A 26,782-nucleotide genomic window follows, 5' to 3' on the forward strand; every position below is an offset into this window, starting at 1 on the left:
CAAAGTCATGTGAAACAGATGGTGTCAAGTACGGTCTACACTCAAACCTTTTGTAATAAAGCTATTACATTGCAGGCCTAAACACAGGACTTTAAATTCAACTTTTACATTCTGTCGGTCTTTATATTCAAAATAGACATTAAGTCTATGTCTATGGATTTAAGACTGCTATAGTTATTTTTTTATCTAAAATCTGACTGTTTGCATAATTCCAATTTTTATATTTAAAATAAAATCCCCAAATTATGCTGTTTAGTTTGTTATAATTAAAAAAAATCAGAGATTAATCAAGCATGGATTCAATTTGTCCCAATTCTAAACACTGACATAGAGTTGTATGGGGTTTAATTCTTTCCTTGAATTATAACATTGTTTGATGATATTAACAGTTGAACTGCTCCACAGTTCAAATCTGTACATTTGCCAGCACAAATATGAGCATAATCTATCTTAATGTGACTCACTTTGATTTCCCAATTGTACAAGTAAAGTTGTCTTGTCTGGAAATTGTTTTGTGAGGGAGTGTTCCATCTTACTGAATATATCATCTTTGGTCGGCACTCAAGTTGACGTTTCCCTCGAACGTTGGACAGACAGCTCGTACACTGGGCTGTGCCTACCAGTGTCTGATCCGAGTCGTCGTGGTTCCCCATTTAGCTAGCTAGTAGCTGTGTGTTTTTTTTTACTGAGAAGACGTAGGCTGTACAGAAACATATCAGGTCAGTATTAGCTAACGTTAGCTCACGCCTAGGTCATGTATTTCCGTAAATGTGCGTGGTCTTTTGCTGCTGATAAACCAGGAAACTAACCGCATGTGAAAGTTGTTCAGGTAGTGTAGACGTTAGCTAGCTAGCTACTTGAGGTGTTAGTTTAGCTAGCTAACCTACCGTTAGCTAACCAACCCTTCTTTTGGTCCCGACCACCGGTTCGCCGTATTGCTCGGGCCTCACTGCTAACGTTACTTAGCAACTAATCACGTCTGTTCTTATGCTGATAACTAACAGACGGATTCATTTAAGCCGGATAGATGATAGTACAGCCAATGGACTGCTTATTACAACAACATCATACAGCAAGCTATCTTTACAGGTGATCTAATCTGTAACAATTTGCCAACTTGTAGCAGCAGTGTGCCCTACTGGAGCTTCGATGACATTGCGGAGACTTTTGGACTTGTGGGACTTGCTTCAGTCGCTAGCTATGCTTAACGTTACCACAATGGTCAGTCAGTGGGTTATTCTGATGTTTGAACATGTTGTTGGTACCGGGTATAACTCATCATAAACAGGATACTGTCTCACTCTATAGCTACGTCGATTTAGCTAGAAAGGTAAGATAACTGCTATGATTTTTTTATTTTAAAAAGAGGCTGCACTCTTTAACGAACCAGATGTGCCACCTCATCGGCGTTAGCTACAGGCGAGGCAAGTTAAAAGGCCAGTTCGTTTCCGAAACCATAGAATTACTTACTTAACTGTACAGGTAACTGTTACGCTGTGTACAATGTGTCAGTGAAGCAACTGCAATAGTAGTTTCAGCATTTGACCGTTTTGAGGTTTAAAAGTCTGACTTTGGCATTTATGATTTAAGCCTTTCTGTTTCATGCATAAGGCAGTTTAACTTGTTTGGACTGACTGACAAGGCTAAAGCTTTAATGGGTTTAAATGTTAGGATTTGCAAAGGCAATACCACTTGAAACTTTGAAATTCCTGTGTTTCTGCTAGTCTTCGAACTCCATATGGGATATATGAGAGAATGGCTAACATAAGTGGAGAAGTCAGATAAAAATAATTATAAATTGGTCACTTTACAGTATTATTATAATATTTCATACGTGCATCATATAAGTAAACATGATCTATGATTTTACATTAACATTATGTAACACACCATGGTTAGTTGAAAAGGCTCTATTAGTTATGGAAAGTCTGGATTTTACATTGGGGCCGCAGTGGAAACCTTGACTACCCAACCATATATGTTATTATTTCAGGTCTCAGTTATGTCTGGTCACAATTGTAAGTGCCAGATCTGTGGAGGACAGGGCAGTGTTGAAATGTACTAGCTGCAAGGTAGGTTTATTGTCCACCTCTGGATAATACGGGTTGTTTGCTTGAAAACAGGTGTATCTGTATTCAGACACTGAGGACGCAGGATGCTTCTGGCTCTTATTCTGTGCTCATGTCCTGTTAGTGCTTTCCTACACCTTCCTCTGCCAGTGCTAGCAGGGGCCTACACAATCATCCAAGCAGATGTTTCCTCAAAAAGGAAGAACCAGAGCTCGATTTGGCCCTGTGATGACAAAAGCAAGAGTGTAGTAGTAAGGGGTACATCAGTGAACACACCCCTCTAAAGGCGTACTAGCAACTAGGGCTGAAGACTTAGACCAACAGCTGGACTGGCTGTAAAATCCTTCCAAGGAAACATGTTTGTACTTAGTTCAATATCCTTGATGTCTGGCTAATATTGTCCTGCTGAAAAACGATGTGGAATGAAAGCCTAGTGTCACAGTGTGTAATCAGTGACACCCTCCCATCAGTTAACAAATACTTGGGAGGATGAAATGGATAGTTTCTACTGTTAATACAAAACATGCAAGCAGATTCAGCTAACACAGATTCAGTATCCTAAGTGGTTTTGCACTCTGTAGTCAGCAAGATATTCTTAACTGTAGTATGTAGGGTGGAAGTATTGTGCCCTGCACAGTCAGCTAGTTAATTATGTAGCAGTGTTATGAAGATAACAACATGCTTTTGATAACAGAGGACAGTGAAATCCTCCCGAAGTGTGTCCGTACTGTTCATATCCATTGCTTGAACAGACTCGGAGCGCATAAACTTCTGACATTACCAACATGGAAGTTATTGTGTCTTTGCAGTCATTTTGAGAAGTAGTAGATTAAATCTCAGTTCTGTTTTACAGGCTGCCATCATCTACCCATTTCTATTTGTGCATTTACATCAGAAAAAAATGAAACCAGACTACATGGAATTTGTGTGTAGCTTAGGTCTAAATAAGTTTATCTATTTAAATTGTTAATACATCATGTTATTAAGACATCATTTTATTAATTCCCTTAAACTTCTGCAAAACATTAATATTGGCTTTCTTCCAGGCTGCAGATTAGAGTAAGAGTCCCTGGCAAAAGATTAATGTTACTGTAGTGGGAAATTCTCCACACTAAGTGGATCATTTTCAGCTGACTGCTTCAGCTCACCAATCAGAGCTGAAACATCCTCTGTGAATGCTCACAAGACACTCGTAGTAAAGCCCAGTGATGTTCTACTAAGACATCTTAAAGAAATTGTTTTTTAGAAAACATATTCCACAGGCTTATGGGTCAATCACACTAGATATTAATACAAGTGGTTAAATATTTTAACGTGTCCCTTTTTTAGCTTTAGCCATTGAAATACTTTCTTTCTCTGGCCTCCTTTTGACCGGAGGGCACTAATCAGTATCATTCAAAGGCACAGTGGGAGAAAACTGGAACGCTACATTTGAACTAGGTCACTACCTTATGATGGCCACTCTCTATTTTCTGCTGAGAAATATCTAGAGGGTGTGTGACAGCGTATCTTCTCGGTTGTTTTGGTGAACCTACATACTTTAGCTCTTAGGCCCTTTAAGGAATGAAAGGTATGTTTGTGTGACACTGTTGAACAAGATTTGTGCCTGTGGTAATATTCAGGATAAGTAAAATCACTGCTTTGATTGACTGGCATGCAGTGTGTAACATTGTGATTGTGTGAAAATGATTCAGTTATACAATCATAGTCCTCACCCTTATTAGTCCAAAAAGTAAGCTCTCAGTTCTTACCAGTAAGGTGCTAACGCACATTTCGGGGACATAATGTACCCAAACCCTGATATCTAAATCTAAATCTATCTAAGAGGTGTTGTTCTTTAACTGACAGGTGAACAGCATATGGAATTCAATTACATTTTTTAACATGTTTTAACCTAACATACATTCTTTACTAATAGCTTAATTTTGACCAAATGTAAGGTTGCAATATGGCATCATCATAGTCAGGTTTGTACACATTAATGTAATTTATGCCATTTTGCTTGTATGTGGTTTGCTTTTACTGAATGTGCTCGCACAATCAAGCATCAGTCTTTGGTGTCTTAGACTTTCTGTGCACCTGTTCTGCAGAGATCATGTTGATGTGATGCAACCCTGCATGAAAATAGGCGAGAAATGCTACAGATCTGACAGTAGATTGGCCTGATAATCAAAGCTTGTCAGTAGCTTTGCTCATTTGGTGTAATTAATTAAGGTAATGGGTGTATAAAAACCTATCATGATGCCACACTGAGTCTTATTTTGTCATATTGTCAACCTACTAACAACAGGGGGGCCATGTTCAAATGGTAGGCTACATTCAGCCAATCAGTTTCTGTGTTGAGGTAATCTGACAAACAGGATAATCTGCTGCGCTAATGGTGGTCTTGTTTCTACAGTAATCCTGTTTTAGAAAAAGCTGCCAACCAGACTTACAATTTTTTTTTTTTTTATGATAGATTGAGTGAGACTGTTTGGACTACTGCATGTTTTGTGGTCAAGGTCACAGATGATGAGCTATGATGGCTGTAACATAGACTGCATATCGGCTGGCCTTTGACAGGGTATTTTTAGGTCTTAACTGTGACATGGTGTGTGCTGAGAAGCTTGTTGTCACAACAGAACCGAAATGCCGCCACTAACAGAGCACCAAAAACAAAGTCAATGAACATGACCTAAAGGCATATCTGTACTTGCTATTTATTAGTTTACTCCAAATTAAATTATTGCTGTCACTGCCACCACAGCAGAGGCAGGAAAAGACACCAAATAATAGTAAATTTACTTAATATAAACTTATCAATTAAACTTGATAAAATAATTCAGATTATTGTTAATTAGCCAGCCATGGTACTTTGAGTGCACAGTAATAAATAATATAATTAGTAAACCTAAATGAAGTCAAGTAATGTTTCTTATTTTTCTTCCAAACAGGGTCATTTTTGTGGGCAGCACTTTTTCTCCCTTCTCCTGGTTTTTCTTTTTGTTTGACATTTTTTGTTTGTTTAAATTTTTTTGTTTAAGTTTGGTGAGGAGAAAGAAACTTTGCCATCACAGAGCTGCAACCTGTTGTTTTGATGGTCTGGGGTCAGTCTGTACCCACCGACGGACACAAGCCTTTTGGGTCTAACGGATCACTGGAGGAAACATGAGCACAGCCAGGCCCAGTGGGATCAAAGGGCCCAGCAAGATAGCTAGGCCACCTGGGACAGCAGCCCCCAAGACCAACCCCAGCACAGGTAAGAATCTTCCCATGTACAGCTTCTTCAACCTGTGGTGGACATGTGTGTAATGTTTGCCCTTGAATATGATCTAGCCAGGGGTTGTGTGGTTTAAACTTGTTGTGCTTTGACCAAGTTATTATTATTATTATTATTATTATTATTATTATTATATATATTTTTTTACATTTTAGTCTCGTCTTTTTTTGTCGATGTTTCATGGGTATAGTCAGTTTTTTACTAAAACAAAATCTATTACATTAATAAATGTATATCAATCTAATAATATAATAAAAATGTATATCTTAATATTCTGTTTCAATCTAATAATATAATAAAAATGTATATCTTAATATTCTGTTAGAATATGAGTGATAACTGATAATATGAGAAAGGTGATAACGATGAAATTTAATTGTCATCTATCTTCTCTTGATAGGGAAACTGTACAGCTTAATATTGTGTTAGTTAGCTTAGGCTTGCAGAAAGGCTCACAGTCCAATATGCGAGGCAAGTGACCATTTTGTGCAGTGCAGTGCACTGGGGATGGCATTAAGTGGATCTAGGCATCACAGCATTTACAACTTTACATTTTACCAAAAGTAATAATTTGTATAAGAATAGTGTTAAAGCCATCTTTTGAAACATTTAGCCTAAATTTCTCCTGCCACAGGAATATTATTGTCACTGTAGAATTTTATTTGAATACCCAGACAATTGGAAGTCATCTAGAAATGTTGGTTTACTATACATTTTTAAGATGGTAAGTCAAAACATTTAAACAGAGGAAGATTTAAATTGTCATTGTATAATCTGGACATCTAATTGATGTTGATATTGAAATTTTTTGCACTGCATTTGTGACATTTTGTCTTTCGCACACAAGTCAGTTACTCAATGGATCTGTTCTTTCTCACTTCTTGTTTTTCAGCGGGAGCTAAAGCTGCTGCGGCCGACAAATCAGCTGCAAGTGCCAGTGGAGGAGATGCCGGGGAGAGTGCTGGGGAGATCTTTCAGATTGGGGAGCGAGTATGGGTAAATGGGAATAAGCCAGGCTACATACAGTTTCTGGGAGAGGCACAGTTTGCTCCAGGACAGTGGGCAGGGATTGTTCTGGATGAGCCAATTGGGAAGAATGATGGGTCGGTGGCAGGGGTGCGCTACTTCCAGTGTGAAGCCCTGCGAGGAATTTTTACCCGCCCATCCAAGTTGTCTCGCACAGAGGGGGAGGCTAACGGAACTGAGACAGCACCCCCCTCCCGTGCTGCATCACCCACTCCTTCAGTTGGCAGCGTATCCTCGCATACACCTGCCACAAAATCAACATCACCTACCACTGCAACCAAGAAGGCCTCCTCCACTGCACCAGCTACGCCAGTTACACCATCCTCCAACCTCCCACGCACAAACAGTGAATCTGTCTCCAACCTCTCTGAGACTGGGTCAGTCAAGAAGGGGGAAAGGGAGCTGAAGATGGGTGACAGAGTATTGGTAAAATGTGTTACATTATCTAACAAGCTGTACATTTTTCTTTGCCTGGATATTCTAGTGTATAACCAACAGAACCATCCTCTTTTTTTCTTCAATGTAGTATTCATCAAATGTTCATCTCTGACGCAATAGATGTACTGGTACTAAGACTGTTTTTGCAATTTGCTCACCACTACCAAATGTAAAAATACCATAATTTTAATTAATTAATTAAAAGAAGATAAAACATGTTTGGTTTCACATGTTTACACTTTGGCCTCATTCTGTTCAAAGCTGGTACATGTTTGTTTCTGTTGCTTTGATGGAATTATCTCACTCAGGGTTTATTACCAGGCAAAGCGGATTACTGTTTGGGCCTCTCTTATCTGTTGAGCAGATTCATTGTCGGCTAATGTTTGGTGTTTTCTTCTCAGGTTGGTGGTACAAAGGCAGGAGTGGTACGTTTCCTCGGAGAAACAGATTTTGCCAAAGGCGAGTGGTGTGGTGTGGAATTGGATGAGCCCTTAGGAAAGAATGACGGGGCAGTGGCAGGCACAAGGTACTAAGCCACTGGATCTGTAAAAAGAAAAGTTGTTATACTATGACTTCCATTATCACGATTGTATCCCATTATGTGTCCCCAGATATTTTCAGTGCCAACCCAAGTATGGTTTATTTGCTCCAGTGCACAAAGTCACACGCATTGGCTTCCCTTCCACCACGCCAGCCAAAGCAAAAACAACGGTTCGGAAAGTAGTGGCCACACCATCAGGGCTAAAGCGAAGCCCTAGCGCCTCCTCCATCAGTACCATGAGCTCTGTGGCATCCTCTGTCAGTGCCAAGCCCAGCCGCACAGGCCTGGTGAGACATAGACACACTCTGTTTCATCCGTTCTTCAAAGCTGTCCTTACTCACCTGTCTGACCTTGCTTGTATTCTGTCTCTCCATAGCTAACAGAGACATCATCACGGTATAATCGTAAGATTTCAGGCACCACAGCCCTGCAGGAGGCCCTAAAGGAGAAGCAGCAGCACATTGAGCAGCTAATGGCTGAGAGGGATATGGAGAGAGCTGAAGTTGCCAAGGCCACTGGCCATGTTGGAGAGATGGAGCAAGAAATTGGCCTGCTGAGGGTTGATCAGGAGCAGGTCAGCTCATCAAGTGGTTCAGTAATAACACTCTGCATCAACCTCCTGTTGATCCTAAATACCTCTGAGAATTAGAGTCGTCTCGTCATCTACATTGATTTTTTTTTTTTTTTTTTTAACCACAAACTACCTTTCTCTTGAAGATGGAGGCCAAGATGGATCAGTTGCGTGCCTTGGTAGAAGCTGCAGACAAAGACAAAGTGGAGCTGCTGAATCAGCTGGAGGAGGAGCGTAGGTAAGGATTCCTAGAGATATGTATCATTCCTATTTTGCACCCGACGCACAGCAGACTTTTCCCTCCACAGACGCACGCCGGTAAATTAGGGAATGTATTTGCGCTCCTGGGGGCAGTTCAGCGAAAAGAGAAGGCGTGTTCCGACGCAAACGTTACTTGGTGCTATTTTGCAGGAAAAACCTGGTCTAAAGTCAGTGGCATGTTATTCAGATGTTATTTTAGGGGCGCATGCTTGGCCATAATGTAGCGTGTGCACAACGCGCATACACTTCTCTCATCTACACGGACGCAGCAGTTCCCATTTTTGCGAACCATACATAATTACAAAGGAAAATATTACTGAAAATGCGCTTCAGGTGTTTGGATAGGTCAGGAGGCACTTTACAGTACAGTCCTCAAAAAGTCCCAGCATTCTTTGTGGCTTGTTGTGTTTTACACAACATTTCCATGAATCATGGATGTGTTGATGACATAAATGAGGAAATATTAGAGGACTTAAGGAGACGTGATGTTGAACTACGGCGGGATCTGGTCCGGGAGTAATGCGCGATGCGCTCCTGATGGAGCGGGTGGACGGAGATGGAGTGGGGAAGAGGAAGGGCACAACAGGTGCAGGTGGTGCGTTTGGAGGTACGGCTCCATGGCTGCAGCAATCCTCTCCAGACTTGAGGAGATGCGCCCAGAGGGGCCGCAGCAACATCGCCACCCGGCCAAAGAACGGGCATTTATTACTTTCCCGCATCTCGCGCACGGCGCTCCCGCTGGCGTCGCGGCAAGCAAGTCGCCCGCCGCATATAGCAATCTGCCATGGAACAAGCGCGCCTGCTCTTAAAGGGAATGTGAGATGATTGGTTTATTGCACGTTACGCCCAAACCACACCTAGCTACTTCAGACCAACCCATTTTAGATTTGCATCGGGTGCAAGAGTCATTTATCCCGCCGGTATAATAGCAACAGCGCCCGAGATCCGCCCACAAAGCTACTTGCGTTTCATACTTGCGTTTCAGATCGTTAAAATAGGGCCCACAGTCACTCATGACAGTAGTTCATGGGGCCAAAGAGAAAATGGCAGCTAAGATAATAATGCTGTTCTAATATTAGTCTTATAAAGTCCTAAAGAAAGAGCTGTGACTGAGTTGGCTTAACCTTGCTCTTGATCATTGTTTACCCCTAGGTTGTTAGTTCCCCAGTTATATTACAACAACAACAACAACAACAAAAAAGCTTCAGCAAGATTTTATTCTGTTTAATAGGAAGGTGGAGGACCTTCAGTTCCGCGTAGAAGAAGCTTGCATTACCAAAGGAGACCTGGAGGTAAATGCACAACACCGATCCACACCATTGCAACTCACACATTTTTTTAATTTGTGGTTGAAGAAAAAATTTTTTGTCAATGCTATGATATTACAACGGACTGCCAAGTCAGAAGTTGCTGTTTTTTAACTCAACATTTGTCCCACTGATTTTAAAATCTAAATTTTAAGTATTTAAATATTAAGTCAGAGGCAACAGGTGCTCCAGTCACCCATAATCCTGGTTTATATATATATTTATTTATTTATTTATTTATTTATTTATTTATTGAACCACAGTGTGTCTCCTTGGGTATCCCTTGTCATAAAGCTACAGTTGCGTCCAGACAGAGCATTTGCATTATCTCTCGTTCATGTTAGCATCGGGAACTACCCACTATGAAGTCACAGTAGGCATATTTGCATTGACGTTTAATACTGGCTTTGTCTTGCTTTTTCCTGTTGTTATAGAGTAATTTTAATACAGTAGGCTTGGATTACTCATTGTCTTCTCAAGTGAGTCATGTTTTCATCCCAAGTTATGATATGCAGAGTATTGGGCCCAATGGTATCTGTGTTCATATCTGATGAAAGGTTTTGTTATTTATTCCACAGTGCTACACAGGGGACCATCTAAATTACCCCGAAGGCATCCAAGCTCAAAATAGATGTTTTAAATTAACGGCTACAGGGTTAGAATATCCCTTTTTATCTTTTTAAATTTGTATACTAACAGTTTTTACAGCTTACTCACAGCTGGATTTATTAAAAAAAAATGTGCATGCAGCTTGAAAGACACCAACAAAAAACATTCCTAATAGGCCAAACTCAAAAATGCTTTGTTGACTTCAAGCTGTTGAAGGTGTACTAATGTTGTGTTATAACCCTCGGTGCCTCCCTGTTTAGTGATGTGATGTTATTGCTTCTTCTTCCTTCTCTTCCTCGTCTTTCATGTTGGTCCAGTGCTCAGCATGGAACCACTGGAGAAGCTCCCTTGTCATTCCACTGCCCAGTCACAGACACAAATTCAGTTTGCCCACTGCAACTAAAAGGGGAATAACACTCCGCTTAAGAATTCAAATGTAATTTTTATACAAAGGTTACATTGTAGTTTATACCTACTCTACAGACAATGAACAGTGGGTGCATATAAGTAAGCTTACATTCGAAGCACCCAGAAAATGTACAGTGAGCCCTAAAATAAAATTTTTATAGTTTACTAATCGCATCGTTCTCACCTCATTCATTACATTTGAATGGGGTATATTAGTTAGTTAGTCAGGCATGACAGTGCATTTTGTCAGATTGTATCAATGGGAGACCTAATGTATACTTTTTTTTTTTTATTTATTTATTTTTTTTTTTTTTATAAAGTTAGTGCTATTCCCCTTTTTTAAAATGACACTTTTACATATACTGGGTAACGTGTAAGACAAGAAGCACACAATTGTACCAGGAAGTGCTTCAGTAAGTTGCCATAAACACTTATTCATAGCACACAATAGCAAGAGTCAAATGAGAATCCTTTCTTTCTTGAGCCCAACAGCCTGAGCTTTTGCGTTATTGATTGATTTCTGTTAAGTTGGTCACAAATCCTGCACATGGTGGTCTGAAAGCTTGTGGTTTCTTTTACAATACTTACTATACGTTGTGGACAATGGCGTAATCACCAAAGAGAGAAAGCAGTGTGGTTATTGATAATTCTAAATAAATGCAGAAATACGTATTTATATTTACTTTTATTATTAAATCAATATGTCAATCCTACAACATGAGATTATCTGTATGATATAATGCCATGAAGTATAGGGGTCAGGAAACAGCCATCACTTCTTTCTCTCCATGATGTGGTGAAGTCATTTTTACTTAATTTACTTGCTGGCTTGACACACGTTATCAACTTTTCTATGTATTGTAACAATCAATGTGCTTTGTTCACAAAGTGTTAATTTTGCATGGTTACTTATAAACTGCCTCCATCAACATACTCATCCTGCACATCTATAACACACGGCCCCCTCTTTTGTTGCTTGTACTGTATTTCCCACCATTCTTTCACAACATTCCCTGTGTGCAGCTGTTTATGGCACAGCCTGAAAGTTCTGCATGGGGTGTCTTCCCATTTTCGCTCATCCATCACTTCCCACCCCCACCCATTACTCTTTCCCCTATCCTCCAAATACCCATATATACACACACACACACACACACACACACACACACACACACACACACACACACACACACACACACACACACACACACACACACACACACTCACACAAAACCCATTATCATTGTCCAAACCCATCCATCTTCTCTTTGTCTCCCTCCCCTCTCTGTCTGCATTGGGCTGGCATGTGATGGTGGCACTGGTGTGTTCTCTTCCTCTCCCCCTTGTTTACTAACAGACGCAGACCAGACTGGAGCATGCCCACATTAAGGAGCTTGAACAGAGCCTACTCTTTGAAAAGACCAAAGCTGAGAAACTCCAAAGAGAGTTAGAAGACACTAGGGTAATGAATTCTGCTCTGCAATGTGCTGCATTGGAAAAGCGTGCCTTTGCCGGGGATAGTGGCCCAAAATTTTTTCAAAGGGGTACAACTGGGCAGCAACTGGAGATTTGCTTTGTATGAGCTTGTGGTTAACCCCACAAATGCATTCTTCAGGCTTCACATAAGAAAAATTATACTCCTGATTTTATGACACACAATTAATCAAATAATAAACTAATGCATATATTAGGCTTATTTAAATGATCAAATCAGTCCATCCAGCATAAAGTTAGATTTGCAAATTCACTATCCCAATTTGTGGTGCTACAGAATAACTTTTTAACCATTTTTGAAGTGTTATCTTCTCTCATATATTAAATATATACACTCAAAATATTTTACATTCAAGGTCCCATGGCATGAAAATTTCAGAGAATTTGGCCCAACCATCATGGCTTTCAAACGAGCAAAGTGGCAGTTGGTCAAGGCCACACCCCCACTCTCCACCTTGCCCCCCCCTCTCTCCTCCTCAATAGCTACAGACACAGAAAAGGCACATACTAAAGAAAGCTCATTGGGACTGGCTCTAGTGGCTGTAATTCTGCACCAAGGCTGAATTTCAGGAAATAGACTTCAGATACAGTATTAGGGGACCACTAAGGCCTATATAAAAGCATCCAAAGAGCACCATGTCATGGGACCTTTTAACAATTATACATTTCTATTAGTACCACATGCATCTTTCAGCTGTCCTGAGTGACCACTCTTTTACTTGTACTATTTTCCAATAAGTTACCCAATCTAAACCCACTATTGCTTTACTGGTATCACTGCTTAACCAGACAGACAAACTTTTCCCTTGTCCCAGCTAATCATTTTCTCGGTTATCCTGTGTTCTACTTCCCCAGTCCTTCCCAACATCCATTTGTCCTGCTTATTTGGTGTCCCTGCGTTAAAAAAACCCTACTCCACCTCCCAGACTACGCATCCTTGTGTTCCCCTAGGGTACTATAGTCATAAGTGGTATCAGAAAAAATATATTTCTATAGTTTCAGGGCCATAGTTTCTACAGGTTCTCTTTTTAACAATTATTTTATCAAGAAGATTTTGATTAAATGATTCAATTAACCAGCAAATTGATGCAGCAAAAAGAGATCCACTTTTGAGAACATTAGAATAAACCATGGATTTGGAACATAGCTGGATTAACTTAAACATAATGGAACATGTCATGTGCTCCGTCTTAGTTTATACCTCTACTAAATCATGAGGTCAAAAATAGCATTAATTCAGTGATTAAGAGTGTTATTGTAATGGATGGTGGAAACTGTTTTACACACTTCTATAGCTCCATACATGCTTTGATTGTTCACATCCATTATTTGGACCATAACGTTTCTAGCCACAAGAGGTCAGTATAATACCTTGTTTTTGGGACCAATGTTTTTATGCCTTCCTTATTAAGATAGCAATTAAACAGTTTCTCTGTCAGAAACATTGAGTTTTACTATTACCGAGGGTCTTGTTGTCTATAGTTGCAGGTTACCAATCGATTTTTCATTTGTTCAGTAAAAGTATGATTAAGTCTTTAACGCACTTTTGTTAGTACACAGTGCTTCAGTATGTCAGACACATCTTTAAAATATAAGATTTCTGTTCTTAAAGGTTGCTACTGTGTCGGAAAGATCTCGTATTATGGACCTTGAGAGGGACCTTTCACTGCGAACAAGAGAGGTAGCAGACCTGCAGCTGCGTCTTGGGACCCAACAGGGCTCTGAGGACTCAAACTCTACGGTTTCTCCCCTTCTGGAAGAAATAAACTCTCTGAGAGATCAGTTGGCTTCCCAAGAAGCTAAGCAGAAAGAAGAGCTGAAAAAGTACAAGGAGAAGCTTGAAGCTCAAGAAAAGACCCATAGTGAGGCAGCTGCCCAGGTTCAAGCTACATCTATAAGGCTCTCTGGTGACAACGAGCAGTTGCAGATGCGCTTAAGCCATGCTGAGAAGGAGAATGCTGACATTATTGAACTGTGGCGTTCCAAGTTGGAGTCTGCAATTGCCTCTCACCAGCAAGCCATGGAGGAGCTAAAGGTGTCCTCCAGCAAAGGCTCAGGTGCCCAGACAGAACAACTTATCGAAACCAAAAGTGCTCTAGAGAAGCTGAACATAGAGCACAAGTTGGCTCTTGAGGAGGCTGGAGCCAAACATGAGGCTGATGCTGCAGCTTGGACTCGGGAGAAGCAGGCACTGAAGGCACAGCTGTTGTCTTTGATTGAGGACAAGGAGCAACTGGAGGAGTCCCTACGGTCCAGTGTTGAAAGAGCAGAGGAGCAGCACCTTGTGGAGATGGAGGATGTTCTTGGAAAACTTCATGCTGCCGAACTTACGGTGAAGGAGCTTGAGGAGAAAGAAGGGATGTCGGCACAGCAGGCCCAAGACAAGGACCGACAAACCAAAGAACAGATGTCAGAAATTGTGGCTCTGCGCAGCCAAGTAGCACAAAGTAACCAGGAGCTTGGGACCCTGAAGAGTCAATTAGAGATGATTCAGAGCCAAGGGAACAACCAGGGTGCCATGGTGAGTTCGTATTCACCTCCTGACCATTTAATACGTAATGCTCCCCATTTTCAGTTTGTCATGTTTGAGAGAAGCAGTTTCCCTATTTATTCTGTTAAGTTAGTATGGCATTTCTTTGTTAATGATTTTATTTTATTTTTTATTTTTTTGACTTGCATATTTCTTTGCTGTTTGCTTTTGTCTCTTTTTGTCCACTGTATTTGTACTGGACATGTGCTATAGGTTAGTGAATTGAGCTCACAGTTGGAGGGCCGACAGCAGGAAGTCCTCTCTTTACAGCAGAGTCTGACAACTGTACAGCAGGAGAAGGACATCCTGGAACAAGAACTTGGAGGCCTGGTGAGGCTTAGGACTTAATTTTGGATGTGGATACAGTAACTCTTTTGCGTTGCGATTGAAGTCACTGGTCTTTTTCATGTTCAGTGTCCTTTTGATAATCATGTCATTGCGTCATTGTTTCTAAACCCACCTTGATCATGTCTTTGGCATTTCTCTATTGCCATTTCTTGTAACTTATTGGCCAACATATACAGTTACGGATATCTGCAGTGAGCTAATATATCTGCTAGCCTGATGTATCAGTTGGTCTCATGACTAAAAATAATTAAATGCTGTACCTGCTTACATTTGTCTATTGCAAAAGAAATTGATGTGAAAGTATTTTCCCCACAGAAACAAAGGTTGGCTGAAAGCACAGATGAGCAGACTAAATCATCAAACACTATGCAAGGTAAATGACATAAGCAATTACATAAGTTCAGTTAGTCAATCCCCCCTCGTTTCCCTGCTACTAATTGACCTCTTTCAGTTTATAAAGGCTTCTAGGATGTAAAGTGGCATTTTTCTTTTTGCAGAAACACTTGAGAAGCTCAGTAAGAAAAAAGAGCAGTGCACATCTCTGACCACAGAATCAGAGTCTCTTAGAAGTCAACTTTCCGGTGAGAACAGTAGAACTGCATTTATGGGTTTTGTAAAACGTTCAGTATATAGTATGTTTCTTCCTTTCTGGTAGAATAATAACCTTAGAACCTGTGAACAATCTCGTCTTAACTCAGGGCTGGAGAGAAAGCTGAAGGCTGCAGATGAACGGCTTGAGCAGCTTTCAAAGGACAAATTCAAGCTGGAAAATGATATTTCAGACATGATGAAGACATCCGGTGATAGTTCAGTACAGCTGACCAAAATGAATGAAGATCTCATACAGAAAGAAAGGTACTACACTTAATTATTCTCTCCTCCTATATTACTTAATTACTCCACAAAAATGTACTAATCGTGTCGGAATTGGATACTTATTTCCCAATGACATTCCATGCTGTCTTTTTCATTTATCTAACCTTTCACTAAGCATTCTCCTCAAATATTTTCTTTTTTTGTCATCACTCAGGAGGCTTGAGGAGTTACAGAGTCAACTATCAGAGGAGAAGGAGAAGGCGGTGCACTTGAATGAACAACTCCAGCAGGAACAGTCCCGCAGAGAGCAGGAGCTGAAAGAGACCAGAGATACACATCAGTCTCAAATAAGTAGCCTTCAGGACAAGATTGCTAACTTGGTTAGTATTGTTGGGCATTCACAAAAAAAAAAATTGTGTTTTGAGAATTAAATGTCAGATTCTTTAAGACTTAGGGCGTTTTCACACATGAAAGTCCGAACCAAGGTCCGTACCAAGGTTCATGTTTTTGTTACATTGTATACATTTGATCCGGTAAGTTTTGGTTTCACACTGCAGTTTTGCAAGCGCACTACAGATCTATACGTGACAAAACTACGTCCTGCCGTCATCACATACGTGAGCTGCGTCTCCAGATACTTAGAACTGATTGGTTTGTTGACGGGCTTCCCCGTCCTCTCGTATCCTCTCTCTGGGTCCGAGTTTAGGCTATTCAACTGACCGCTGCTCTCCCATACTGCCGCGGCTCTTTTTGTTTTGTTGTGATGTAGAGAAGCAAGACACGGGACACTTTCTTTCTGGAGCATTTATTCAGAGACCAACTGAAACCTACACTGTACGTTTACTACCACTTAACAAATAAACTGCTGATGTATTCTCTGCTCTGATAGCCGACAGCTGTCTGCTCTGAGCGCATTTACCGTCTCTCTCACTCACTCACTCACTCACTCACTCACTCACTCACTCACTAAGCACCGAGCTATTCCTTAAAGAAGCTTCCCCGGTCTTGTAACACGAGGAGAGCCTGCCAGAGCTTCCTGTATTTGGTCCGAAAGTCCGAACCATCCAAAAAATGCTTTCACACTATCAACGAACCGGACCATGGTTCAGTTTGGTCCGGACCGAGACCACCTCTTTTTGTCGGACCAAACTTTGGTCTTTTGATTCGGACCGTGGTCCGGGGGAGGTTTCACACCTTTAATTTTGGTTCGGATCAAACTAAAAAGTCAGAAAGTCCGGACCAAACGAGGTATGTGTGAAAACGCCCTTATAATACAAAGTTTTTATAGACATTAAAATGTGTAATACTTGGTTTACTACGCATTGGGAAAATTTCCTCTTTGTCCTTCGGTCACTGGCTACATTAAAACAAGTAGATAAAAGTTATTGTTTTTCTATTCTCCTGTTTTCTAGGAGAAGACTGTTAAACAGGGTGAGACTCTGGTTGAGGAGCTCAAGGCCTCACAGGAGAAATCCTTGTCTCAGGCTTCAGAGCTCCATGTGAAGGAACTTGAGGTTCTGCAATGTCAGGTTGACAAGTGGAAGCAGGAGCTCTCCTCCTCCACGGACAAAACCCAGGAGCTGGAGAAGTTGGTATCTGAGCTGCAGCCATACAAGGAACAAGTTCAGGTAAGCACAAACCCTTAAAGGAACAGACACATTAGTTGAATTAACATGTTTTCACAAAGGTTTCAAACAAATTTTCTGCCAGGAACTTGTTTAATGTAAAATGTTGTTTTATGTATTACTGATTTTATTAATGTTAAATCGTTGAAAAGCAGTAGGACAAAACTTCACCTATGCTTTTTGTAAATGAAAATGTGGTACCCTAAAATCAAACAACTGTCCCTCAAACCACTTGGATGTCAAAAACCTCACCTTACAGACATTGCACCAACACTAAAACAGAATGTGAAACCAAGCTTTACAACCAAGTTGTGGGAGACAATATGTAACTAAGAATTTACCATCGGTGATTAATGTATATTATCAACAACATTTTCACTCTTAATTATGGTCAGATTATTTTTGATGAGTTGTTCATTTCCCCCCAACATACAGGCTAATAACCTATTTTTTTTCATATTCATCTTAGCTCTTTATTGGATGGTGCCATAGGCTATATGCTTGCAGGGGTATACCTGATTAAAGTTATTTATGTATTTTAAGACAATTTATGGTTAATTGGAAAAATTGTTGTAAACAAAACAAATTAAAGTTGTGTTGTGGCAGCTAAATGGTGTGCATTGGGTAGGATTCAAGTTGAGTCTTGAATCACTAGTTACTATTTAGCTATTTATTACAATTTTCTTTCAAATTACGTAAAGTGATAACCGCTTTTGCTATGTACCCCTGCTAGCATTTTCTATTCGCCTGATATTACATTTTAAGTAGAACATTTTCACTTTCTAAGAAAAAGTTGGGTTTTTGTGTGTTTCTACACTTTGAAAGGCATTCATTAACAACATTGGCATATGTTTAACACTCATTTTTATCAAAACAAAAATCCAGTATATACTAATACACATGGAAAATACTTGTGCAATGTGGATTATTGATATAATAAGATAATTCAAGTAAGTGCTCTATATGATGCTGCAAGTGATCATAGTCATAGTCACACTCTGGCAGCCAGCAGCCAATTTGTTAAGTCAGTCAAATTTGTTGGCATCAATTTAAAAGTGCTGAAGTGAAAATGTTCACCTTATATTGTTGAAAGCCATTGTGGTGTAAGCTGTGGTGTGATCTTTGGCCATTTTTAATGCTCCTGCAACTTAACCTTTCCAATTGCATTTCACTTATGTCCATATCTGCTTGGTTTATTTGGATTCATCTTACTTTTCCCTGTGTGTGTGTGTGCGCGCGTGTGTGTGCGTGTGTGTGTGTGTGTATATATATATATATATATATATATATATATATATATATATATATATATATATATATATATATATATATATATATATTCCCCTCCTTTTTTTCTTTCAACTTTATTTCCCCAGTGTCTTTCTGCTGAGCTTGACTCCAACAAGCATGATGTTGAACATTTGTCCAAAAAACTGGAAAAGCAGAGTCTAGATCTGGAAAATATGTGTAAGGAATGTGAGGATGTAAAGGCTGAGAAAGGCAAACTGGAGAAACATCTTTCAGATGTGCAGACTAAGCTCTCTGCCCTTGAGATTAGTCACCAAGAACTTTCAGTCCAGAATGAAGAACTGCGAATAACCAGAGATAAGCTTTCAAAACATCAAGAGGACCTACTTGCCAACAACAAGTGCTCCGATGAAGAAAGGATTTCATTGAGTAAGGAGTTGGAGAAGCTGAAATATCTTCTTCAGGAAGTTCAGGCTGAAAACAACAACCTGAAAAATGCTAAAGGTGAACACCAGGCTCAAATTGAGGAGCTTCAAAGACAAAATTCAGAGAAGAATGACTTGCTCCTAAAGCATCAGCAGGACATCCAGCAAATTGAGGCTAAAAACAAGCAACTACATGACGATTATGAAAATGTTTGCAAAGAGAAACACCAGCTTGAAGACAACTTCAATGAAAGCAGGTCAAAGCTCACATGTGAGAAGGACAATCTCATTTTAGAGAGAGATTCTGCCAGAAATGCCAAAAAATCTCTTGATGCCAAGAATGCAGAGTTGCAGGCAAAACTTAAGTCATTGAAATTAGAAAAAGAAGATCTTACAATGAAGAACACCCAGCTGCAGGCCCTCACAGAAACCCTTACTAATGAGAAGGTGGCGATGTCTTCTGAAATCAATGCTGTCGTTTTGGAGAAAAAGAGCCTTGAGATGGTGAAGGAGGAGCTCCAGAATAAACTCAGTGTTACCAAGAAAGATTTAGAGAGCTCTGTCCGTGAATGTGATGAACTTAAAGCCTCCAAAATGAGCCTGGCCCAAATGCTGGAAGAGTTCAAAACAAGCAGTCAGGTGACTGATTCTGAGAGGCTTCACCTTCTGCAGGAGAAAGAAGACTTACTTGCGATCCAAAGAAAAGTCTGTAATGAGAAGGAAGAGCTCCTTGGAGAGCTAGAAGAGTTAAAAGAGAAGCTTACAGTCTCAACAGAAAAACTATCAAAGTCCAAGGAGAAATTTAAAGAAGCATTATCATCTTTTGAGCAAGAAAAGCAAGCATTTCGCCTTCAGAATTCTGAAATTGAGATGGCTCTACATGTTATACGCAAAGAAAAGATGAGCCTGGATTCAGCACTAGAGCAGCAGAAGATGGATTATGAGCGTTTGGCAGGAGAGAAGGGAGAATTGGAAGAGAAGCACACAAAAACCATATCTGAAAATAATGCTCTTTCTCTTGAGCGCGATAAGCTAGCTAGTGAGATCCGAACAAATGAGGACCAGTTGGATAGTTACTCCAGAGCTAATGACAGCTTTATTCAAGATAAGTCTCATTTAACAGCAATGCTAGAGGAAACCAAACACCAGAAAGACAAAGTTGAAGCAGAGATGGCCTCTTTGAAACGAGAAAAGGCTGACCTACAAAATGAGCTGCAGAAACATAACTCTGATATTGAAATTCTTGAAAAGGGCAAAACCGAACTTGTTCAAGAGCACAGTAAACTAAAAATGGAGTTTGAGAAGGCTAATTCAGAGCTTGTCCAACAGGTTGATAATCTTACCAAAGATTGTCACCGTCTGCAATTGTTGCAGACTGAAGCTGACAACAAAGCACATTCCTTGCAGAAAGAGAACCAGGGTCTGCTTCAGGAGATCCAGGAGTTAAAATGTCAGACTGAATCAATAACAGGGGCCAAGCACCTTCTTGAGACCCAGCTACAGGCAGAGTCCAGTGATCGGAATAAAGCGATATCTGACAAGGATGGTCTCTCCAAACAAATTAAGGAGCTGCAGAAAACGTTGTCAAAAGTTTCACAAGAAAATAAAGATATTTCTTCTAGCCTTACGAATGCTAATGAGCAAAAGAAGTCTTTTATGGTGGATATTGAGGCTTTGAAAATGCAATTAATGCAGCGAGAGCAAGAAACTATTCAGTTGATAGAAGATAAAAAACAGCTATTCTCTAAGCTTGAGGATATAGGCAAGCAGATGACCGTCCTGACCACAGAGAAGGAAGACCTTTTAGCTGGACAGTGTAAACTGGAGCAGAACATTTCTTCTCTCCACACAAGCCAAGAAAATTGGCTCACTGAACGGTCAAAACTCCTTGGAGAGATAGAAAAGTTGCACGCTAGCCAGACCCAACTAGAGGTTGATGTCCAGGGCCTACAAACCGATAAAGAACTTTTGGAAAAGCAATGCAAGAATGCTGTTGCAGAGGTATCTGCTTCTGCCGTTGTGAAAGAAGAGATTTCCTCCAGCATCTCAAATCTAACCGCTCAGAAGGATGCCCTAAAGGTGGAGAGAGATGAAGCCACCCAGCAAATCAGGCAGCTGGAGTCCCAACTAAAAAATGCCATTTCTAAGCAGCTTGAGGTATTCCTCCTCCAGTAGTAATCACTGACACACATACTGTAGAGTGGCTGGGGCTATGTCACCTTCTCACTGCATGCTTGCTGGTTTGTCTCCCTTTCCTTTTTATTTTTGTGTCTAATGTTCATCTTTCATTTACTAACCACTGTAAATTACCCTTAGCTGCCAGCCGTTGCCTGTGGGCTTATAACGTGATCTAATGTAAGGCGAAATTCTTCCGATTTTCTTGACTGTCTAAGGTGATATTTATTACACTCACCCTCTGATGGTGTTTCAGATTTAATTTGACTGTATATTTTATGTTAATAGACTAATAGATTTCCCAAAAATAGTTTTTAGAAATTATAGCCCCAATTATCTGCTTAACAATGTCATCCAGTCCAATTTTAAAGTGTTTGGGCTGGTAAAATCTCTCTGGTCAGAATTACACTTAAAAACAATAGTACAGGGAGAGATATGACAATATAAAGCAGCTTTCAGGGGTTATGGAAGGACAACTTACTTTACAGGACTACCACTTTAACAGTTTTTCTCTTCATCAGACTTGTTACACAAGTTAATGGGGTGTCAGTATCCGTTCTGAGGCCACAGGTTGTAGAGTATTTAAAAATTGTATACTAATTGTTTTTCTTAGTGTAATATTTATGTTATTTCTCAACTAGGAGCTACTTGAAAATTGCAATGAACTGAGATTTGAATAACTGATTCTAAATCCGTAATTAAGATAGATAACTCATTAAGCATGCATTGAATTTATTAAATAATATAAAAATCATTGGTTGAGGTCAAATGCAAATTCCTTATTGAGGTTTGTTGAGGTCATTAGGTTTTGATCTCCACCAACCATTTGCAGCTCTCAATTTGAAACTGTTCTTAGCAAATATCCTGCTCATGCATCGTTTAGGCTTCAGAGGCCTCTGGCAAGACTGCTGAGGCTCTGGAACAGCTGACAAAAGAGAAGGCCAGTTTGATGCAGGAGAAGAACGAAGCCCAATCTCTATTGGAAGAGCTCCGGAGCGCCAAGCAGAAGATGGAGACACAGGTAAGAGATGCTAATGTACGTAAGCTTTCAGTGGTGAAGTGGCTCTCCTCAAACTATGTATGTGAGAGAAATGGAATTAAGTGACACATTTGCTATACAGTATGTCGTAGCTATAATTTCAGCAAATAAATATGTCATCATTGTTTTAGCTGAAAACATTGAAGAAAGATAATTCCAAGTACCAGGAAGATCTGAATGTATCCAAAGAGCAGCTTTGCATAGAAACTCAGAGGACTGAGAGTCTGTGCCAGGAAAAGTGAGTAAATCCTTAATTTTGGCTGCTGGGAGAAAGAGTTTCTACAAACTAATATGTTGCCTACATGAGTTGTCAAAATTTCTTCGATGACTTTAACATTTGTATTTATTCAGTGAGGAGCTTAAAGAAGTTGTTACTGTGAAGACACAGTCCCTGCAGATGCTGCAAGATGAGAACAACAAGCTGACTCGGGAGATTGATAACAGTCACAAAGAGCAGAGTGAACTTGTGAAGGTGCAACACTATCTTTTATTCTTAGAAATCTTACATAAACCTACAAGCATCAGAAATAAGCTATTAATCTACTGACCATGATTTGATTTAAACTTTTATTTATTTATTTTTTTTTCTTAGCTCAAGGATGAGCACTCAAAACTCAAAAAACAGTTGAAGCAAAGGTAAGAGAATGCATCATTTTGTAATTCAAGCAGTTTCTCTGATCTCTGCAAATTCATTAATATTTTGAAGGCCTTGTTTACTAAATAAAAACATGCTCTCACCTGTGACACCTACTTACAGTGCATTTATAATTAAGCATGGTATGTCATGCTGTTCTTTTTCTTCAAAGCCTGCCAAATAATGCCTTCAGGTACTTCACACCTTTTAATACTATTAGATGTCAGTCATTATCATGTAATAATACAAATATATTAACCACATATTTTTAGGCAAATAATTAGGAATAAGCAAGGTACGGTCACATTGCCTTTCCGTTGAATAAAATTTCCCCGCAAATACACATCAATCATTTATTAAAAAAAAAAAAATGTCATGTTTCTGATGCAGCTAATGAATAATCTGCCTGGTCAAAGTGATGAAATGAACTCTGGCCTGCGAATCTGCTGTAGCCGGCTGGAGATTGCATCGAAACAGGAAATGCATGCTTGAAAATCGTCTGTCATATAAGCTTTGGTACAAGTGAATCGGAAACGGAGGAGATATGTGTTGTGTAATGTGACCATTCCTAAAGCCATTTAAAGCACCATTTTTCATTTTTCTCTGAATCTCCTACTTTATTTCTATTTATTTATTTATTTATTTATTTATATATATATATATATATATATATATATATATATATATATATATATATATATATATATATATATATATATATATATATATATATATATATATATGGCCAAAAAAAACGAGGTTAATAGTTTGAATTCCAAAGTTGGAAATCTGCTGAGAAACAATTTGGAAAATTGTACCTCTGAGATTGTTTTGGTATTGTGTTTTTGATAGTGAGAGCAGCTTGAAGGAGCAGTTTGAGAAGGAGAAGGCTGCCCTCCAACAGTCCATCCATAAAAACAGTGCCTTCATTTCAGAAAAGGAGCAGCAGGTGGAAAAGCTGATGAGCGAGGTGAGAATCCTAACTCTTATTGTCAGCTTGCACAAAATTAATTCAAGAAAGTCAAGACTTTAGAGCATGCAAGGACAGATTTTGTGAGTGTGCACAGAAATAGTTCAAAAGACAACTTTTTTTTCGTTATTTTTATGCGTGTTGGCCTACAGCCATTGATAACAGGCTTTAACAGGACCCTGTTTAAAAAAAAAAAAAAAAAAAAATACCGGGTGAACCGTGCAGGGACATTTCTTACAATGTAGAGTCTAACAGGATGTCACTTCTAGGTCAAAAATGTTGTCCCGCTTTCATTTTGAGTGTGCATGCAAAGGATCATACAATGTGCCTAAACTGAAATGGCAACTTTAAATATTGTGGGCGAGAGCCCTGTTGCCTGTGCAGACCTAGTGACACTTTTCTTGCAGGTTCAAAACATCTGTACAGCTTTTAATTCTCTTAAAACTTGTTTTGAATGTAAATGAACTTGACTTACTGATTAAATGCTCAAATTGAACTTGTGCTTGTATTACTGTTGTTGTTGTTAATAAACGGTCATTCAGTGAGTGGCTTCCTTTGTTGTAATAACTTTTTTAGAAGCAAAGAGTAATATTTGGTCTAAGAAACGTTAACATCTATTGAATAGCGTGGGTTGTTTTCTTCACAGCTGATTGGACTGCGTGGGGAAAGTGCCTCAGTTGAGACACTGCAGGGTACAATTCAGGCCTTGGAGCGGGACAAGGCTAATCTACAGGGCCGTGTTCAAAGACTGGAGAAGGACCTGGCTGCAGGGCCTGACACCAACAAGTCCTCAGGTAAGAGTTAAGCTCATGACCACAGCTAATATTTCTGGTAGCACTAAGGTCAGTTCTCTGTGAGGTGACCTCCAAAAGAAAACAAGATAACCTCTTTCATTTAATCTTGTACCTGATGTTTCCAGGTGATGCAGTTTTGGACCAACTAAGGGAGGATAAGGAGACTGCAGAGAGTCAGGCATGTATACCTTTCCTCTCATCCGGAATGATACTAATTATATGCCTGGATAGATTCCGTTTTTTTTTTCTTTCATACAGTGCATTCAGTGTGAAGATGCTTCCCTACACTGGCCCATATGATCTTCTGGTTTGACAACTCCTCAGTCTCCTTTACGTTGTCATCATATTTGGGGCAGTCGTACGGAAACTGTCTTATTGAATGCTGTTTGTGAAATGACTGTGCTGCTTACTCGGGCATTTACTAACAAATTGATTTGACATTTAATTAAAAGCGTACTGAACTTCTGGCATCATCTCGGCTCTTACAGCGGTGACATGAATCGGCATCACTCTTGTATTGGAGCATTTCGCCCACAGTGGTGGGATGATGGCATGTGTCCCAGAACATTCACTTACCTCTCATTTCCTGCCTCTGTTTATTCTAAAATGTTATACTGTATTATCGGTGTGACTTGAGTGTGTTGGCTGGCAGTAAGTGGGTCCTAATTTGAATTTCAATATTTTTTTTCTTCTCTTTCTTAAACTCCAACTCCTCTCCTCTGCCCTGTCTCTGATGTTGGCAATGCTACACCCCCATCAGGCAGCGGTTTGTTAATGTTTTTCATCAGCTTCACTTGTGCATGTTTGTCTGTCACTGTGGCTCCTATGTTTCGTCCGGTGGATCACGTTATAGTTGGTGTCAAAAAATACTGTCTTCCAAAGATGAACCAAGCTTGATTTCTCAAAACCTTTTTAGCATTCAATCTCTCTGCTTAAATTACTATGAAAAATTACAGTTATCATAGACTTATCGTACGTGGGACTCTCCTCGTGACTCATTTAAGTGTCAATCAAGCTTGGAGTTTTCTTTAGCTGACAACTTGCAGTGACTATTAACCATCCTGGTCAAGATTAGATGTATTGATTTATTTTTGGGGGGGGATACGGCGGAGCATAGTTTCTATTATCTAAATTAGGACTGTCAAAGCATTGAGGCAAAGTCTTGGCACATAATCCAATGAATAAATGTCACAGGGAGACCCTAAAATAAATTTCAATATCTTATTGAATAAAGGATGATAATTCTCCACCAGCAGCACTGATGCTACTGTTGTGTACTTTTTACAGATTGAGTTCCTGAATTCAGTCATCATTGACCTCCAGAGGAAGAATGAGGAACTCAAGGACAAACTGGAGAAAATGGCAGCTGCTGCTCTCAATGGGAATAATCCAAGTGAGCTGGATAACTATGACGGGTAAGTCCCATTCATGGCAGACTTTCTCAGACTTCCAAAAAAATAAAAACAACTGTGTGGCAGTACAACTTTTTTTATTTTTAGTTACACATAGAGCTGATTTCTTTTCTGCAGACATGACAAGGAACCCGTGAAGAAGAAGGCTCCTCCTAGGTTGTTCTGTGACATCTGCGACTGCTTCGACCTCCATGACACCGAGGACTGTCCCACACAAATGCAGATGCCCGACTCCCCTCCACACACCACCTACCACGGCAATAAGGGCGAAGAACGGTCCTACTGCGATATCTGTGAGGTCTTTGGCCACTGGACCGAATCCTGTAATGACGACCAGACCTTTTAAGCCTTTTTCCACCCTCGTTCGCACAATCAGTATATTTGCACATCATGTTAGATTACGCCGTGCTTTCAAAGTCTTGGTTTGTATGTGTGCATTTCGTGTGCTTGTTTCCGCCAAGCGTCTTTATTGTCCATGCCAGTCCATAAGGGCTTATATTGGAGAATGATCTCCTCAGAATCTCTTTCCAAAAATTCACACATCCTACACTGTGTGTGTGTGTGTGTGTGGGTTTGTGTGTGTGTGTGTGTGTGTGTGTGTGTGTGTCCTGGGTTTGTGTGTGTGTGTGTGTGTGTGTGTGCCTGGTTTTGTGTGTGTGTGTGTGTGTGTGTGTGTGTCCTGGGTTTGTGTGTGTGTGTGTGTGGTGTGTGTCCTGGGTGTGTGTGTGTGTGTGTGTGTGTCCTGGGTTTGTGTGTGTCCTGGGTTTGTGTGTGTCCTGGGTG

At 40.0% G+C, this 26,782-nt stretch overlaps 1 protein-coding gene across 10 annotated transcripts; it reads left to right on the forward strand.

Moving 5' to 3' along the window:
* Nucleotides 1-556: 556 nt before the first annotated feature.
* clip1a (CAP-GLY domain containing linker protein 1a) lies at nucleotides 557-26,628 on the forward strand. 10 transcript variants are annotated; one of them, XM_039803894.1, is made up of 29 exons: nucleotides 558-719; nucleotides 5,003-5,307; nucleotides 6,221-6,780; nucleotides 7,194-7,318; nucleotides 7,404-7,620; nucleotides 7,710-7,907; nucleotides 8,051-8,142; nucleotides 9,397-9,457; nucleotides 9,907-9,951; nucleotides 11,847-11,951; nucleotides 13,596-14,504; nucleotides 14,727-14,843; nucleotides 15,177-15,234; nucleotides 15,359-15,442; nucleotides 15,560-15,716; nucleotides 15,892-16,057; nucleotides 17,090-17,305; nucleotides 18,679-21,132; nucleotides 22,034-22,171; nucleotides 22,321-22,427; nucleotides 22,541-22,661; nucleotides 22,782-22,825; nucleotides 22,996-23,016; nucleotides 23,676-23,793; nucleotides 24,440-24,587; nucleotides 24,713-24,765; nucleotides 25,348-25,353; nucleotides 25,875-26,002; nucleotides 26,117-26,628. In XM_039803894.1, the coding sequence occupies exons 2-29, from the start codon at nucleotides 5,217-5,219 to the stop codon at nucleotides 26,343-26,345; spliced, it is 6,768 nt and encodes a 2,255-aa protein (XP_039659828.1). In that variant the 5' UTR covers nucleotides 558-719; nucleotides 5,003-5,216; the 3' UTR covers nucleotides 26,346-26,628. The 10 variants fall into 10 exon arrangements, with proteins under 10 accessions (XP_039659831.1, XP_039659828.1, XP_039659830.1 ...); XM_039803896.1 differs by having other exon boundaries at nucleotides 5,093-5,307; XM_039803895.1 differs by lacking the exon at nucleotides 558-719 and adding an exon at nucleotides 1,244-1,330.
* The last annotated feature ends 154 nt before the right edge of the window (nucleotides 26,629-26,782 follow it).

Source organism: Perca fluviatilis, chromosome 6, assembly GCF_010015445.1.
Source record: "Perca fluviatilis chromosome 6, GENO_Pfluv_1.0, whole genome shotgun sequence".
In the NCBI taxonomy this organism is placed as follows: Eukaryota; Metazoa; Chordata; class Actinopteri; order Perciformes; family Percidae; genus Perca; species Perca fluviatilis.